The 18,017-nt window shown below is 56.0% G+C and overlaps 1 protein-coding gene across 2 annotated transcripts in view; it reads left to right on the top strand.

Annotated features, from left to right (window-relative positions):
- DLGAP2 (DLG associated protein 2) overlaps window positions 1–17,198 on the top strand; it is a 707,896-nt gene extending 690,698 nt beyond the window's left edge. For both annotated transcript variants that reach the window (XM_032869809.1, XM_032869810.1), the window contains 4 exons: window positions 646–1,061; window positions 9,734–9,825; window positions 14,053–14,205; window positions 16,902–17,198. In XM_032869809.1, the coding sequence (XP_032725700.1) occupies window positions 646–1,061; window positions 9,734–9,825; window positions 14,053–14,205; window positions 16,902–17,120 (880 nt within the window). In that variant the 3' untranslated portion in view covers window positions 17,121–17,198. The remainder of the gene's footprint in view (window positions 1–645; window positions 1,062–9,733; window positions 9,826–14,052; window positions 14,206–16,901) is intronic.
- The last annotated feature ends 819 nt before the right edge of the window (window positions 17,199–18,017 follow it).

Raw genomic sequence — 18,017 nt, forward strand, 5'->3', positions numbered from 1 at the left:
GCCAAATGCAGAGTTAGGGATCTGCTTGGAGTAGCCCCCTCCCCCCATACACAGAGGGTTCTCACCCGCAGCGTCCGGACTCCCGTCATGAGCCCTTTCCTGCCCATCCTTTCGGTAACGGGCTGCGTGGGCCTGGGGGCCGTTCCGGCACACAAGCCTGCTCAGGTCAGAATCTGGATTCCTTTTTTGCATAAAAGACTTAATAGGGATAATATTAAGTTATTCAGGTAGGAGAAGAGACTCACGTTCTGAAACGTGGGGGTGCAGAAGTTATTTACATAAAGGACGTGACCCAGCCTTCCTGATGCATCCGCGAAGCACAGGGCAGGTCTGTCAAGGGAAGGAACCGCGCCACAGCTGCGGGTGACAGAGTGCATCATCCTCACTGCTCCCTGCAGTGCCCGTCCGTCTTCAGAGCCGTTATTTAGGCATTGAGACTTGGGTAGATGTGAGAGGTTAATTATTTACAAAACCCAACGTTCGTTCGCGGCTGAAATACCGAAATAGCAGCTGAAGGACGGGACAATGTCCTCCCCGAGAGTGCTGTGCTCGCCATAGGCAGGCGTGTCCTCAACCAGCTAGGTGTGGGCTCGCTACAGAGTCAGCTCCGAAAGCCTCCCCTCTCTCTTCCTTCCCTCCCCACAGACATGGGCGTTTCAAGCGTTCCAACAGTGTGACCGCCGCCGTCCAAGCAGACTTGGAGCTGGAGGGCTTCCCAGGACACGTCACCATGGAGGACAAAGGCTTGCAGTTTGGGCCATCCTTCCAGCGGCATTCAGAGCCCAGCACGCCCACCCAGTATGGGGCCGTGAGGACTGTTCGGACCCAGGGGCTCTTCAGTTACAGAGAGGACTACAGGACCCCCACGGACACTGCCAACCTTCCACCGCCGGACCCCTGGCTGGAGCCATCCATTGAGACAGCGGACACCGGGAGGATGTCCCCGTGCCGCAGGGATGGCTCGTGGTTTGTGAAGCTGCTGCACACGGAGACGCAGAGGATGGAAGGCTGGTGTAAGGACGTGGAGAGAGACGCAGAGGAGAACGACCTCTCGGAGGAAAGTAAGAGCTCACCCCCTCCCCAGGCTTCTTAGCACCGGTTGTTGGTCAGTAGAACGAGCGGGCAACGGGCAGGGGCTCAGCTCCCAGAAGGCAGGGGCAGAAGCGCCGCGGCATGCTCAAGGGGACCCTTTGGGGTCTTGTGAGATCGCGAGCCTGAGGGCACTGACCGCGGCGTGGGTGGTGTGGTTGAACTTTCCATGTGCCTCTCCTCCTGAACTCTCGCAGTGACTGACTATGGAGGATGCCCACTGGCTTCCAGAATCTACCCCGTGTTTCCAAGGAATTGAGTTGGCTTTGCTTTTTTTTTTTTTTAAGATTTATTTATTTGAGGGAAAGAACATGAGCTTAAGCAGGGAAAGGGGCAGAGGGAGACTCTCAAGCAGACCCCACAGTGAGTACAGTGAGTACTGAGCCTCACCCGGGGTCCATCTCAGGACCCCGAGATCATGAGCTGAGCTGGAGCCAAGAGTCAGACACTTAACCGACCGAGCCCCCCAGGCGCCCCTTGAGTTGGCTTTATGCCAAAGAGAAGGTTGAGATGAGTAGAGATTGAGCCGGCCAGCCCCATGGCAGTGTGCGCCCAGCTCCCCATCTCCGTGCTGGGAGGGAGTCCGTGTGACCTCCTGACCAGGCCCGCAGAGCACAACTGCTCCAGCCCCTTTCTGGCTCTGACGGGCCTCTGCCTCTCGGGAGAGAAGGGACAGCAGCCCTCATTCCTCACCTGCTTCCCACTGACCCGAAGAATCCTGTCTTGCACATTGTCACAGTTGCTCTATGTGATTTCTAAACAAACACCACCTGTCTTTGTGGATAGACCAAGGATCCGAGAGGAATTGTCACCTGCCTGGAACTAACATTGCCTTGACCAGAATATGGTTTCACAGAGGCATTTCTGAGTGTCTCGACTCGACAAGTCATGCTCTCTTTTTTCTTTTCCCATGAATGCCTTTGTCCATTTGCTGGACTAAATTCTCACGTTCCAAAGGATGGCTGGTGTCCTTGGGAATGGTGCGCCTCCGTACATGTCTCGATGTCTGCTGTGATAGGGTCTGTCCGCCCTGCACGTGGAAAGACGATGATGAAATTATGTGGACTTACGTAAGAGTGTGATTCCTGGGGTCCAGAAAGCCCAGAACCTAAGTGGCGTGTCGATCGCTCGCAGCCAGAACTTCCCTGTTGGCCTAGGAAGAAAGACACACGCCAGTTCTCCTCCCCCACACTCCTCTCTTCAGCATCACGTCACACACACTGTTCACTGGGGGGGGTGGGAGACCCTGGGCGTTTCTGAGGAAGTGTGGCCGTGGCGAAGCATTTGAACTTGCCCCCCACCCGGCTGTGGCTGATGGGCGTCTCAGACGGCTCTCGTGCGTTTGTCCAAATGTATTACCCGTTCAGGGTACACTCCGCGCAACAATGACTCACAATTCTGATATTTAATAATCACTCATCTCACTCCTCGGTCTGTTTCTGCTTGGCAAAATCGGTACTTAATTGCTGCAGGGATTTACGGTCTTTATCACAAAGACAAAACTTGGAAAAAGTAAATGGCCTAAGTTGATGCGAAATCGGAGTAGGCTGTGGGCTCCCGCTGTGCGCCTGGGGTCCGTGTGCATTCTTCCGGGGCCCGGGACGGGCGGACCCGCGGGGTGGTCAGCCAGGACATGTCCCCGCCCTCCTGCAGCAGAACCCCGCAGAAGACGAGCTTGTCCGCTCTAGCTCCGTATGTGTCTATGCATTGGTCCTCTCATCATTTGATGTTACATCATTTAGGACACATCCAAGAAGTTTTGGTCCCCCTTTGTGGGCAGGACAACAAGAGACACTAGCCGCTGCTGTGTTTGGAAGGAGGCCCAGAGCTTTCGTTACCTTACCATGATTTTCCATATTTAACATGCCCTTAAAAATAACGTACTTTAGTATAATGTAATGTTATTTTCCAAGAATTCTAGTTTCAAAAGGGATACTGTTTTAAAAAGAAGAGAGCCCTACAGCAGGACGTACCGAGCACGAATCCCAGGACAGATCTTGTGGGCAGGTCTCTGCACACCTCCCTCAGTGCTCACCGCCCTGCGCTGGGGTGCGTGGAGAGCAGCGTCGCCATCCTAACAATAAGGACACCGGGGCCTAAGGAGGTTGGCATCTCACCCCAGATCCCACAGAGTATGGGGAGGGAGTCGAGAGGCAAGGTCAGGATGGTCTCCTGTCAAAAGCTATGCTTCATCACTGGGCTGCTGGAGGCTATCAAATCCCAGAGTCCCTTTACTGGGCACCCTCTCCCCGCATCGCCTCCTTCCTGTCTGTGCTCTTGTGGACCACCTTCTGCCCTAGCATAGAGCGTGTCGAGTCCCAGTCCTTGGCCGTTTGCTTCATTCTGGTCTCCGGTGGCTGCGGCACCTGCTTGGGCTCCAGACAGAATCCCTGGGCAGATAAAATGGAGGCTTAGCTCGTCATTGCTTGGCCACCAGAGATGAAGAGGGAAAAGGGGGCAAATTCCTTCTCAAACTAAACACAAAAGATCTAATAGTTGGAAGGCTTCAGCCCTGATGCATTGTCCTGGTAAGTCATGACTATCTTGTCATCGGGGGCATTCGGGAGAGTTCTGGGAACAGTGCTATAAAGCTACTTTATATGGAATTCCGTTCAGTGGCCAGCAGTGACCCCCGATCGGCCGTGAGAGTCCATCCTCATGGGAAATACAGTACTCAGACTCCGGCTGCCTTAACCGGAGGCATCTGGAAAGCACGTTCTTCTTCAATGAGCTGTAGCAGAAAGCAAATTTCTGCTGCCCTTGATTGCATTTCCCTGAACACCTTTCCTGAAGCTCTGGGATCTTCTTGGATTCTCTCATTGCTGTAAACATTCAACAGATACTTCCTGAGTACATGCCTGAGCCAGCTGCCACCCCACAGACCGTAGGCTGACAGGGAGTGACCAACAGTGGAGACACGGACTGCCATGCCCGGGATCAGTGAGACCGGGACAGAACTATGTATACCGAGTGGAGAACCTCCCCCACCCCCCGTGTAGTGGGAGACATGCAGATGGGAGCTTAAGAAACTCACAGGTGTGAGATGCTTTCACCAGCGGAAATTCCAGGACGGCTTCATGGAGACGGTGGCATGATGCTGGGCCTCGAAGGGGCGTCAGATTCGGCTGCACGGCAGGGGCAGCAGAGGGGTGGATGGGGGAAGCCCCTCCATGGACAGGAGCCCCTGTCTCCAGGCTCCTTAAGAGCAACTTCACTTTGACATGGACTCGGCACCTGCCTGCCCTTGGGGACATGCATTCCTCAGAGGACAGGACGCTTCGGAGTCCTCCCGGGGCCGCGCCTCTGCTGTCATGGGAGGTCTCTGGCTCCTTGGGTGCGGTGATGCTGTTTGCTGCATTTGCCTTCACCGCCCGTGTCTGGCACAGGGTTGTGCTGTGGAGACGTAGCAGGAACTGGAGGAGCAACGAGGTGGACGGTCGTCAGGGACGGGGACGGTCACGCTCCTGTCACACCCTCATAAACGCTCGAATCTAACCCCCAGACCTCCCGTCACCCTCACATGGGGGCCTGGGAGCACCCCCCTGCCCGGCCTGGAGAGTTCAACTAATGATTTGCTTTGTGTGCGCTGGTCCCAGTCCTGGTTCGTGACTAAACGTGACGGCTTTGCTGGAAGTCTCGGCTGCAGAGAACAGAGAGTAGACGCACTTGACACTTTCTGTGATTTTCTTAATTATTTTCCTGAAGTTGTGCAGACGTGTGACCGTTTTGCGGACGAAGATGACACAACACTTTGGCTGTGGTCTTCTGTGCCCTTCGCACCTGAAACCGGCGCCCTATTAATCAACGTGAGGTGTTTCCCTAAGAAGTGTTAAAAAACCAGCTCTGATTCTTGCACTCGTTTTGAGAACAGAAGGTTACTGGTGAGGCCACCTTTAAAAAGCAGATTACGTTAATCTGGCTTGTTAAAGCAGAACTCTGAGCTCCCATCACGTGCACTGATTTCTTCCACGCTGTAGGTTTATCGTCGCGGCTCACTGTGCTGACCGGCTGAAGTGAGACCCGTTTGGCCCTGTGTGGTCGATGAAAAGCTTCAGGAGCCCACGTAAATACGGTGCAAGTTAGTCATGTCCGTGCGGCCTTCCTCTTGTTAAGTCATTAAAGACCTGTCCTGGAAGGACTGGAAACCATTACTATACTCATATTTGGGGACTTTTGTATTAGTTAGATTAAACCCAAATGGGGGCTTAAGCGATTCCCTCGTCTGAGGGTCTCCCTTTACCAGCAGAGAGAGGGGGACCCCGGGCTCCCAGGTGTGACCTCCAGACGGGGCCACGCCCAGCTCGTAGACAACGAAGCAGGCACGGGAAAGAGGGACATGTTGCTCAGAGCCACCCTGAGTGCACGGGCACAAGGAGGACAGGGGCCGGAGAGAAGCCACCCCTGTGTTTTTAGTTTGGTGGACGCCTCGTGTCAGCAGAGGAATGAAAACTAGAATCAGACATGACCGCGGCCGCCCCAGCCCTGGGGCCCAGCCGACTGTGCAGCTGCCGCCGCCGGCCTCCCGACGGGCTTGCAGGTTCTCGAGCAGCCCGGGTAGGTGCCCAGGGAGATGTCCCTCACATGCCAGGCTCCAAAGGGCCACGGGACACTGGAGTGGGCAAAGACACGTGCGCATGATAAACACAAGAATGGCGACACGTGAGACCTGCAGGGGGGACGTCAGCGCAGTGATTTTCCTGCACCTGTTCCATTGGAGGAAACCGGTCCTGGGGGAGCCCAAGAGACCCGAGAGGAGATAAACAGTCCCGTGATCTTTTCAAACGATGCAAATTCTACAAAAATCCACTTCAGCTTCTGAAAGTGTAAATGTCCTGGCATTTCATAGCAAATTTAGAAAGAACTGGAAATTCTAGAGGACGTATGAAAAATGAGAGGGAGCGAGGGAGCGAATCAAACTTCCTTGCGCGTTGGAGGCCAGCGCCACGTCCGGCTCTTCATCAGTCCGCGTTCTGGGAGCGCGGACGCTCACCTGCGGCTCTGGAAACCAAGTGTCGGGACTATGACGACATTAGGGGAGTACAGTGGAAAAGAATAAATTGAATCTTTCACTTCCAATTCTCAGCAGTTATGGGAAGGTATTCGCATTAAAGGTACCGGATGAAACTGTCCCGCTCGCCCAGCGGCAGACCCTCTCGCCGTTAGCACTCACATCGTGACCTTCTCCGCCACGTTCCCCGTCTCTCCCGAGCCTCGGCCATTTTGCACCCTTCAGACTAACCCCGCATCCCACGCAGCGTGCCGTCTACCCATGCTGAGTTAAGGCTATAAACTGAAGTGCTTTGTGTTCGTACTTCTGTTGAACTACATTTTAAGAAGAATATGAAAATTAGGGACTAAAACCAAGTTATATAAAACCGACTGACTTCTAATTACCGTCTGAGGGAACCTGGTCCCTACCAAGGAGCACTTTTGTCATCGCTTCTATGTCTTCCTGAAGTGACAGCCTGATCAAAACCCGTGTCTCCAAATCTTTTCGTCAAGTCTTACAGGTTACAGGGGTCACACGCGCGAACTCCACACTACTGGCATCACCCCTGCCCAGCAGCAGTGAGAGCAGAGCTGGGGAAACACGTTCAGTTTGGGGATCAAAATGTGAATGAAGGGGAAAGTACTCTCACCCCTCCTAGGAGATGCTCTGACTCTGTCCCGCCACCTTTCTCCCTGCACCTGTCTACCGCTCCGTCCCTGAACCTACCCACTCCCACGTACCCTGTCCCAGCACCTGCCCACCCCTGTCCCTGCACCTGCCCACCCCCTGTCCCTGCACCAGCCTATGCCCCTGTCCCAGCACCTGCCCTCCCCCCGTCCCAGCACCTGCCCACCCCCTGTCCCTGCACCTGCCCTCCCCCGTCCCTGCACCTGCCCACCCCTGTCCCTGCACCTGCTCACTGCTGTCCCTGCTCCTGCTCATCTCCCCGCATCCCAGCACTTGCCCCCCATCCCCACTGCTGCCCCCCGCCCTAATGCTACACCTGCCGACCACCTGTCCTCAGGGCACACTCAGTCCTGAACCCCAGCACCCTCCCCCTCCCCCACCAGCTCCCCCCACCCCAGATCCTGACCACCACTCCAGGCCCACTGCTGCCTGGCAAATCAGATCGAGGAGGAGGGTCTGTGGGGAGGAAAGCTCCTCTCGAAACAAATTGGCAGAACACACCTGGGCCTGGGGATCAAGAAGCATGAAAACATTTTTTTTTAAGTCTGAAAGGATGCCACAGTGTTTTCTAATTTATTCACTTTTATTAAAGCCACACGTGTTCACCTTGTTAATATTCGAGAAGCGACGCAGAATTAGACGCATGAGGGAATGCCTCTCGCCTTCGGAATGATAAGGACGTGACAGTGGCACAGGACACGGCAGGTGACGGACGGGCTGGCTGCGGCTTATCTTCAGCTCGTTCAGGAAGATAAACACGCGCATGGCGAACTACTAATTGCTGATTCGCAGTGATGCGGACGCCTTCCTTTCAGATCCTGCGTGTGTGTGAAATTGTTCATAATAAAACTCTGGGGAGCAGCAAGCGGAGGTCCTCACAGGCAGATGAGAAAACAAGACAAATTGAATTAAGCGTTGAAGTCCATCGTCTTACTCTGGAGAAAATCATTTTAAGGACACGTTATGCCCGATTCCAGCACCTCGCTTTCGAGGGAATGGACTACCACTGCCTGCGGGGACCGCTGGTGCCCACGACACGTCTGGGGCCCACCCACGGGGCCATGCCTGGGACTTCTTCTGCACCGCTTCGTAGCACTTGGTCACATGGGTGTGGAGGCCTGTCCCCACCGTGGTCTCTGGCCCTCTCCTCCGGCGCCAGGCCCCGGGGGGAGCACAGCAATGGCGGGGCTTGTCTGGGGAACGCTCGGCTTCTCCACACGGGGTCTACACACACTGAAGGAGTCTCCCAGGCGCTCGGCTTAGAGGCCGCGGGTTATAGTCACTTGCATTTGGAAAATGGTGGGGGCTGTGGGGGGAGCCGGGTTTACTCCCCTGGACAGGTTTCCCCTCTGTGGACACCTACAAGGCCTCGACAGTCGTGTGTGCCCCGCGGACCGGCACAGGCGCCCCCAGGGGTATGGTCAGGACAGCCCTCCAGACAAGAAGCTGGGGGACGCAAGCTCATCCTTGGTGCGCCTTGAGCTCTAGTCCACGCTCTTCTTGAGATGGGCCGGGAGTCCAGAAATGGTGGGTCTGTGCAAGCCCGCGTGGGAGGGCGACGGTTCTTTCCTCCCCTTCCAGGACGGACGCATCTCCAGGGAAGCAGCCCCTCTGTAACCACCTCCCACCTGCCGTTCGGAAATACAGGCTCCCGTGGCGCTCTTGGTGGGAAGGCCCGAGGTCGAGGCCCAGCCCCTGGCCCCCGGAGAGGCTGCCTCCGTTCCTCACCACGTGCACTCCGGAGGGTCTGCAGGAGAGCCGCAGGGCAGCCAGAAGTGAGCCAGTGGGGACAACCCGCTCCAGCTCCACGACGCCGGTCTGCCAAAACCCTGTGCATAACTTGTATTTGTGTCTCAGGGACGGAGGGGGGCCTGGGCTCAGGGTATGGAGGCAGGAAACGGGTCCCCACAGATTCCCAAATGCTTATAGAGTATTCTGAGTTGGGATCCACTGAAGCTATTAGTTCCCAAATGATTATGGCACTAACGCCTGGCAAGGACTGGTCCATGTGAGGACGGGGGACGGAGGTGGCAGGCGTTGGAGCCACCCAGAGGTCACAGGACTGGGGCAGAGACCCGGCACGTCACACACACAGGCTTGCGTTTCCCCGAACTCCATCCCGAAGTGGTCACCCCACGCTTCTTCAGTGTGTTAAGTCCTCTCCGTGGACAAAACTACAGCAGTTACTTGTTTAAAAAGTGGTGTTTGATTGCTTAAAGTCATATGACTTAGAAATCGTTTGGAGACTTCCTGTCATGTCACAGTGGGGTCACGGGAGCCGGGGGACGAGGGCATCGTCACTACAAATGTCCGTGGGGAATCAGTTGGTGAGTCGAATGTGATGGGAGCCCAGCGCGGTGACAGTGACTTGGCTGGCCACGGGGCCCTGCGGCCGGTGGCAGGAGCTTGGACAGAGCCCAAGGCTGGGAGATGACGGGTCACAAACACACCACAGCCTCTCCCTGCACAGCTCCTCCCTCTGGGCTAGACGCTTTCAGAGCCCCAGAGACAACTCCCATGAGTCCAATGAGGTCACCAAGTCCGATGTGATTTCTTAGAAATTAGGAATTAACATCTTCATTTTTGTGGAGGCCATAAAAAGTAAGAAGGACTCAATGTCTTTTCTGTTCCTACCTGTGCCTCACCTTCTAGCTCCCCTGAGCAGCGTCACTAGGAGAAGAGCCTCCTGCGGTATAGACCACCCTTCCAGACCACACTCGTCCCAGCACTGACCAGTCATAGCCTCACAGCTGGTAGTACTTACCCGTCATCGCCTTTCCCTCTAAACCCGACACGGGCCGGCCTGGAAAAAGCTTCCGTCCGTGGCCGTGCCCCACACAGCGAATTCGAACTTTTGACAAGGGGGAGACTCACTCGGGCATTTGAACCTGACTCCCCGTGCATCACTCTTGCTTTTGGTTTCTTGCTGACTCAGTTTTAAATGTGTTTTGTTTATTCTGTTCACAGTTCTTGGTAAGATCAGGAGTGCCGTGGGGAGCGCGCAGCTTCTGATGTCCCAGAAATTCCAGCAGTTTTATTGGCTGTGCCAGCAGAACATGGTGAGCGGATCTCAGGTGTGCTCGGCCCTTAGAGGCAGCCGAGGGGGGCGGGGTCTCCGCGCTGCTCTGTCGGAGGCTCCTGGGGCCTGCAGAGCAGGGACCAAATTCGAGCAACGTCCTGGGTTGGGGTTCGGGGTTCTGAAGAGGCCACTGTGAGGCCGTGCTGGGGGAGAGGAGGAGCGGCACGGGGACAGCCCCCCAGAGCCCTAGGGTGCCTTTCCGCTGCCCGGTCCACCTCCCCAAGACCCTAGGAGGGCGGGGATGGGAACAGCGGTGATGTCCCAGACAAAGACCGCGACGAGGGGCGGCTTGACTCAACTCATGAACAGCGACATTCAAAGAGATTTGGGAGAGACTGTAGAGTAATCGGGGCTTTCTGTGTCATAGTCAGGACAGAAAAGAATATACCAGGAACAGCCCAGTTGGCTTTAAACTTGGCTCTCACTGTTCTGAACATTGAAGAGAAAGAACACCCACACGTAGGCTGACGCTTACCTACGGCTTCTGTGTACACGTGCACACACGTTCTTTGTCTGATGAAAGCACGTAGCCGTGTCACTTTTTTGTAGAAGTAACTAAGGAGCTTTCACATCACTGTACAGACTGTTTTATAAACCCATACATGGATTTCTTTCAGCGCAAACTTGTCGTTAAAATGCAAGTAGGTCTGTGCACCATGGGAGCGATGGGGCTCACGATGTGACTTTGTTTTGTTGTTTTAACCTGAAGGAGACGCGAACTTACCAAATGTTCTCACACATCAAAGGAGGCAGAGTGCACCAGAGCTGCCGACTACCCTCTTGATTAGGATTGTTTAAAAGTATGTTTTCTCTAGTATTTTCCAGTTAACCCCATTGGAGTTCATCCCAAAATGTACAAAGTGGCCCCCGTGTCTCCCGGGACAGGAGATCATAACCCCCATTAGGAAGTGGGGACAGGAAGCGTCCGTGCGCCTTGAGAGGGACGTGCGGCCACGACGTGCCCAGCTGTGGTGTTTGGGGAGCATGTCCTGCTTCTCCCTGTCTGATGACTGTCCTTAAAGGAACAGATTTAGGCAGTTACTGAGCTCCGTACGTGTCACCTGAGTTGGGTAAGCATCGGTACTCACCGTCTTTAGGAACTCACTACCTACCGCACCTAACAGGCAGTAAAAACATGTAAAAATGTTACTCGAGCTTATAAATTGTCCACGTCCTGTGTGCCAGAAGCAGCTAATACTGGATTTTTAAATCATCCATCCTAATATTTTGGATGCTTCTTACACATGTCCAGTTGCATTTTTTATCCTAACCTTCAAAAAGTCCTTTTCTGAGCTCTAATATACACAGTGTGGCTGCTTCCTTTTGTTTTGGATTCTATCTAGGATTCGAGGGGGGAAAAAAACCCACCCACCCAAACCAGCCTGCAGCAGGGGGGGCAGGAGGGGTGGCTGTCTGAGGCGGCCTGGCCAGAGAGACACGCTGGGGCGCAGGCAGACGCCATGTCGTTAGCTGGAGGACTTAGGCGGCTGACCAGTTTCACGTCAAAGGAATGAGCCCAGAAGATAAGCCAGAGCCCAGACATTCCGGATGGAGAGCAAAACAGCATGTCCAAGGCAAGGGCATCGGATACTGGCCGCGTCACGGGGCGCAGAACCGAGTGGGAGCAATGGCCCTCGTACCCTACGGAACACGGGCTTCCCGGATGGACCAGGAGCTCGGCATCCCCAGCCGGCCTGGGAAGAGTGCGTAGTCCCTTCCAGACCTACGTGCCAGCAGCGGCACCGTCCCTTATGTGCCCTTTGGAGGACGTTAGTTAGCTGGGAACACGGGAGCTAGAGCCCACGCTGTGGGGCCTCTGCCGGCCGGGCCAACAAACCACCGAACTCTGCAGAAGAGAATTTAGCGGAGAAAGACGGCACTGTGTCGCTGTGCTGCGGGAGGGGGGTGGCACAGCCCACCATGGGCATGCAGCCATCCCCACCCAGGAGAGGGCAGAGGACGGGGTACAGAGCCTGGGTGTGCCCGGTGGCTGCACACAGCCGCACCCCTGCCTCAAGAGCAGCAGAGCAGGACAATGTCCACTCTTGGGTCACCGGGAGCCTGCATCTTGCTAGGAGCACCTCCTTAGCTTTTCCCTTTGAGGACATGACCAGAGCCCAGCAACCTGACCTCAGAGATGGGCAGGGTCACTGTGCCACCTCCTGCAGACACGCTTAGGTGTCCCCCTTCCCAAACCCACAAAAAGCAAAGGTTCGTCGGGTTGGTGAAGTTGTTCAGAAGACTTCCACAGCCCCCCTTCAAAACTCCAGTGCAGATGGAACATGCCTCCCAGGTGTGAGAAGCTTCCTCCCGCCCCCCTTCCTTCCCGATGGCCGCAAGCATGTTCAGGGTCCGGTCCCGTCACCGTCACTGCCAAATGGCGGCCCCAGCTATCACACAGTCATGCTGTTTTTCCTCAGGAGTGGCAAATGAGTCAGGCTTCCACACGTGAGGGGACGAGCCCCCATGGCTGGTGGACGGAGCTGCCCCCACGAAGACACTTCCCTGGAGGCTGGCTGTACCCCTCGCCGATGCCCGTATCCCCCCGGCTTCCACGGACACACAGCTCACTCCCCCTGACCTTCACCCGCACAGGCTGCTGGCGGGTCGCACACGGCAGGCTGGGGGCCAAGCGATCATTCTGATAAGGGTGTCAGGCCAGCGTGATGTGGACTGAATGTGTCCCCCAGAGTCATGACGTCAGGCGATGGAGCCTTCAGGCTGTGATGAGGTCATCAGGGTGGAGTCCCCATGAATGAGGTTAGTGTCTTTACAAAAGGGACCCCACAGAGCCCGCAGCCGCCCCCCCATGTGACACAGTCAGAAATCAGCCACCTGGACAAGGGCCCCCCCCAGGACTCGTCCACACCGGCCTGAGCTGAGATGCCCAGCCTCCAGCACCGCGGAGCTCTGTCTCACCCTCCTGATGGACCATAGTCCATCGGACCTTTGACACAGGCAAAGGATGTGGGGCTTACTGGGAACAATTCGCAAGTCAGATGAAATTTGCACATTATAAGCAAATTCACCAAAATTTCTCAGTTGAATCTGAGATCGCTTCCCACTGAATCAAAGACACCACCCGTGGAGACACCCACACACTTAACCCGGGGTCCCAGCCCCTGTGCCTGTAGGCAGGTACAGTGCGAAGCAGCCAGCCTCGCACGTGCAGGGGACGTGGGCGGACGGGGGCGCTCATCTCGGAAAGCCGTCCGACTTGGATGCAGCCGGCGCCCTGGGACGGCGTGCGCCTGGGGCTGGCGTGCGGCTCTGCGGCCTCCCCTGTGCGTGCGGGACCTGTCGGTGAATCCACGGTGCACCTGCCTCGGACGGGCGTCCCCGTCCTCCCTCTGCGGGGGCACAGCAAACAGGGGCCGCATCTGTGCAGCCGCACTGGCCGTGGGATGTAGCGCCGAGATGTGCCAGAGCGCACAGAACCGGCTCCAAGCCCAGCCTCACCACCGCTGCAGAACACGTGTCCCTGTCCTGGGCACCAGTCTGCTGGATAGCCCCGCAGGGAGACCGAAGATGCGGCTGCCTCGTGGCTTTTACGAACTGCCCAGCGCCGGGAAACTTTGAGCGTCACCTAAGAAAGCATTTTCGAAAGGAAGCAAGGAATGAACGTAGCTCACGTATCCTCTTTAACGGGCGTTGTTGTTCTAGAACGGTTTCAGGTTCACGGCAAAACTGAGAAGGGAGAGAGATTTCCCATGCCCCCGCCCCTACAAATGACGCGCTTCCCCGACAGAATGTGCTTCTGCTGCAGTCAGAGACCCTTCATGACAACGTCACCGTCACCCAGAGTCCAGGGCGCACATGAGGGTCATCCTGGTGTCGTGCGCTCTGTGGGTTTGGACGAACGTACCGTGATGTGAATGGTATCATGCAGAGTCTCCCTGCCCAAAACGCCCGTGTCCCACCCGTGTGTGCCTCCCCCCAGCCCCAGGCAATCTCTGATCCTTTTACTGTCCCCACAGCATTTCATCCTCCAGAATGTCACAGAGCTGGGATTACACACTTTGTAGCTTGTCCATATTTGGGGACGTGCAGTGTGTCAGCAGATACCTGTGCCAGCTTACCGGGCCCTTACGAGCCCATTCGAACACTTGCATCGGAGTCTGAATTAGCCGGGCGTCTCCCTGACCCGAGGCCCTAAAAGGTACGTGCGGGGAAGAGTGGGCTGTAAGCTGTGCTCGTGTGTTGGCAGGACCCCAGCGCCATGCCGAGACCCACGTCCCAGGACCTGGCGGGCTACTGGGACATGCTGCAGCTCTCCGTCGAGGACGTCAGCATGAAGTTCGACGAGCTGCACCAGCTGAAGCTCGGCGGCTGGAACGTCGTCGAGTCGCCGGAAAGGAAGGTAATTCTGCCCGGCGTCCTCGCACCCCACCCCGGCTCGGCTGCAGGAGTCACGCTCCATGCCATGGGCTCCTAGTCTCAGCTTAGTGACCCCACATCAAGCCGTCACCGGGCACATGTGTGCAGAGGGATGGAGTCACCGGCCGGGTGTCAGAGGCTCGTTCTTGCTGGCTCTCTTGGGCTTCAGCCCCAAACCACAAGCAGATCTAGAGTCTCCCTTCATGCAAGGTCTGCCCTCTGATCTGTCCTCCTCACACCGTTGCTGGGATCATACGCAGGTGCTTTTCCACAGGGGTGTGTCAGGTCTGGTCACAGTGACTGCTTCCTGTTGAGATAAACATTTCAGTTGCTTATCTCCAGCCGAAGCCAAGAAAGCATTTCAAGCTTCAGTGAGTGGTTTGATGATTAAAACTCCCTCTAGATCTCCCAGCCTCGCCCTTAAGTACCTGAACGTGTCCGTTGAATTTAAACCCTTAAGGTCACATCTTCCCTTTGGATTTCATCTTTAGGGGACTAACATGTGGGTCTGAACCAGCAATAAACACATTGATTTCCTATCACATTTTAAAGATGATCTAAGTAAACATAAGGTAGACATTGTCAAAATAAAATAATGACACGAACCCAGCGTGCTTGGAAGCCGTGGCTGTAGCTTGTAGTACAGGACGGATGGCCATGTGGGGAGCCTGAGCAGAAGCCATCACTGCCATCAGCGCCGTGCCCACAAGGGTGCCCCCCGCCATCCTGGAGTTCTGGGCTCGATGCCGTTGACACCACTGCAGACCGTGACAAACCACACAGACAGTGGGGCAGAGCGGAGTAGGCAGCCGTCGGCGCTCTGTGAGCCGTACAGCATAGGTAAGCAAGTCCCATCAGTGCTCTGGTTTTGAAGTGAAGGTCACAAGTACAGCGGTATAATAAATACTAGTATTTATTTAGTATTTAGTATAATAAAATACTAAAAATAGAACTCAGCCAGCAGTCTAAAGGCAGGCAGGAACCCTCCCATGTTTCTCATTCTTCTGTAATTGACAGCTGATACCATCCCTCCTGCCTGAGCTACGCACAGGGAATGGCCCCTAGCTGAAGACCGTCTCTTGCCGGGGGCGGACACCCCGGTGTAGACGATGGGCAGCTCTTTCACAGCACAGAGGCCCCATGCTTATGTTTCTTGAGTGAGTCCACTCTGTAGATCTGCGGCCACCTGGTCAGCCCTCCCTACCCCGGGATACTGGAGGCTGAAGGCCCTATGCACGGCCAAGTCCCCCCACAGCTGCTGCTCCCGTGTATTTCCCGCAGCCCCTACTCCAGGCTCCCAAGCAGAGACGAGCTAGGTGGTCATGTGCCCGGCACAGGAACCAACTTCCGAGAGAGCTGAACGTCTTAGTGAACCAGTCACCCCATCGTCATAGATGCCCGCCCGAGAGTCAGGAAGAAGGTGTTGCTTCTGGTCCAAGTCATTTTATTTTTTTTTAATCTGTGGAGAGGCAGAAGGAGAGGGAGAGAGAGAATCCCAAGCCGATCCCGTACCCAGTGAAGAGCCCAGCTCAGGGTTAGATCCCACAACCCTGATATCATGGCCTGAGCCAAAACTGGAAGTCAGCCACTCCGGCTGACCAAGTCACGAGCACCACACCCCCTGCATTTTAAAAACATCTCGGTCCGAGCCATTTTAGAATAAGTCGTGGGAATAAAGTGTCAGACAGCAAAGCAAGCTTCCTACCAAAGCCGACACTCGCAGTGGAAGATTTGGCCACTGGTGTCTGCCCCGCGTGTCTTCCCCACAACGTGCCCACAGTCCAGCCCCTCTGGGTTTCTGTAGAGGCTGGAGGGAGAGTGGGGGTGAGTTTCCCCCAACAACGAGGCGTCTGCTCAGACAAGTAAGGGGTTCTGGTGCCTTGTGCCAGGCACCCTTTCCTGGGAAGGGGCCAGTCGACTCCGTAAAGCCCTGTCAGCCCTCTGCCATCAGCACAGTCCGCCTCCAGGCCAGCCTTTCCGGTTAGGGCGTGCAGTGAGTGACGCGGCAGGGTTGGGACACAGACGCGTCTCTGGAACAGTAACAAGCACTACATACCACATGCGCTACACGACTGTGGCCCGGAGCTCTCTAGAAAAGGCATACACCTGTTTTCGTGACTTCTTTAAGAGCATGAAGTAATCATGTGCGTCTGTGTACCATCTAGTTAACGTCAAGGGTTTTAGGGCCCTGACAGGGATTTGGCTGATAGCCCCGCACGTAAGATGGTTTCCAGGAAGGCCCTTAGAATCCGGAGTCCGTAGAAAAGACCGCAGCATGTGACAGGGGTGTCAAGTGTCATCTGCCACACTCCCCCGGGTGCTCAAGACCTTGGATGGCAGGCGTGTGCCAATGCTCGATGACGGCAGAGTCCGCTACCCTAAGCACGACATCAGAATAAAGCAGAGACCGAGGACACGGGCAGTGTTCGGGGGCGGGTTTGAGTTCCTTAAGTGTGACGCCGTCACCAGACCCCAATACCCACCGAGGAAGGCTGTGAGAAATCACGGGCAGGGCCACTGGGCAGGCGGCCAGGCCGTGGGGTGGGCCACGGGGCCGGGCCAATTCGGGCCCTCGGGGGGTGTCTCATGCCACTCGTAGTCACCCCCGCCTGGGGCGGGTTCATGGGCAGGTGCTGCTGTCCTCTGATGGCCCCACTCTTGACTTGTGATGCTTTTCAGGAAGAAAGAAAGGTGCCCCCTCCGATACCAAAGAAGCCCCCCAAAGGGAAGTTTCCCATCACGAGGGAAAAGTCCCTGGACCTGCCGGACAGACAGCGTCAAGAGGCCCGGAGGCGGCTCATGGCGGCCAAGAGGGCGGCGTCCTTCCGCCAGAATTCGGCCTCGGAGCGCGCGGACAGCATCGAGATCTACATTCCCGAGGCCCAGACGCGTCTCTAGGGACGGCCGCGGCCCTCGCCACCGTCCTCTCTCTGCTTTGTAACAAAATGCTCGTACAGCTTCTCACCGGCCCGGTAACTTCCCTCCCGTTCCTCCGCCGAAGCCGCCCGTCGTGTTCTCTTGCGCGCGCACTGGAATGCTTGGACTCCGCAGTTCGCCGAGCTCGCGGCGAGAACAGCTTCCTCCTCTTTGTCTTCCCCTGGAAGGTCGGACTCTCCGTCAGCTCTGATGGCGACGCATGGGGACACTCACCGGGCCACTCTGTTCTCAGAGGATAACAAGAAACACCTCGAGAGATGGAACCCGGCTGACATTTTGTTATTTATATTTTTATAAATCGTGCGATAGCTAGAGGCAAGAGTAACAAACAGCAAACTCAGTGGGTACATCTCACCGGTCACCAGACCCCCCGGGGAAGGTGCTCCAGTTCGAAGGGCAGGAAAGACAGACCCCTCTGCCCCCTTCCACCTGGGGGTGCTTCTCCCTAAATCCAGCTGACCCCTCACCAGGGTCCTTGTGCCAAGTCTCCGGTGATGAGAAGCCATCTCTCCAGGCCCCCGGCTCCCTGCCATGCCGTTCTCCAGAAGCCCAGGGGATTCCGCGTCTGAACCCATTCACGATGCCCAGCACGCGTCTACACCATCAAAGAATCCGCTGCCGGTTCATTCACACAAGGGAGCAACACATGAAGAGAGAGCAAAGTCTTACGCAAGGCTGGTGTCCCCAGCAGGCGTCTGGAAAGAAACGGCGTGGCCGTCCTTCTGACGCCGAACTCGTTGTAGGTCTTGTTCCTTTGTACCTTACATCACACTGTCTCGGCTCTACGTGTCCCCATTTCTGTACGTGGGATTTTTTACAGATGTACCTCTATCCTGAAACTGTTCTATCCGTTCCCTC

Source organism: Lontra canadensis, unplaced genomic scaffold, assembly GCF_010015895.1.
Source record: "Lontra canadensis isolate GAN:19392208 unplaced genomic scaffold, GSC_riverotter_1.0 scaffold39, whole genome shotgun sequence".
Classification (NCBI taxonomy): domain Eukaryota; kingdom Metazoa; phylum Chordata; class Mammalia; order Carnivora; family Mustelidae; genus Lontra; species Lontra canadensis.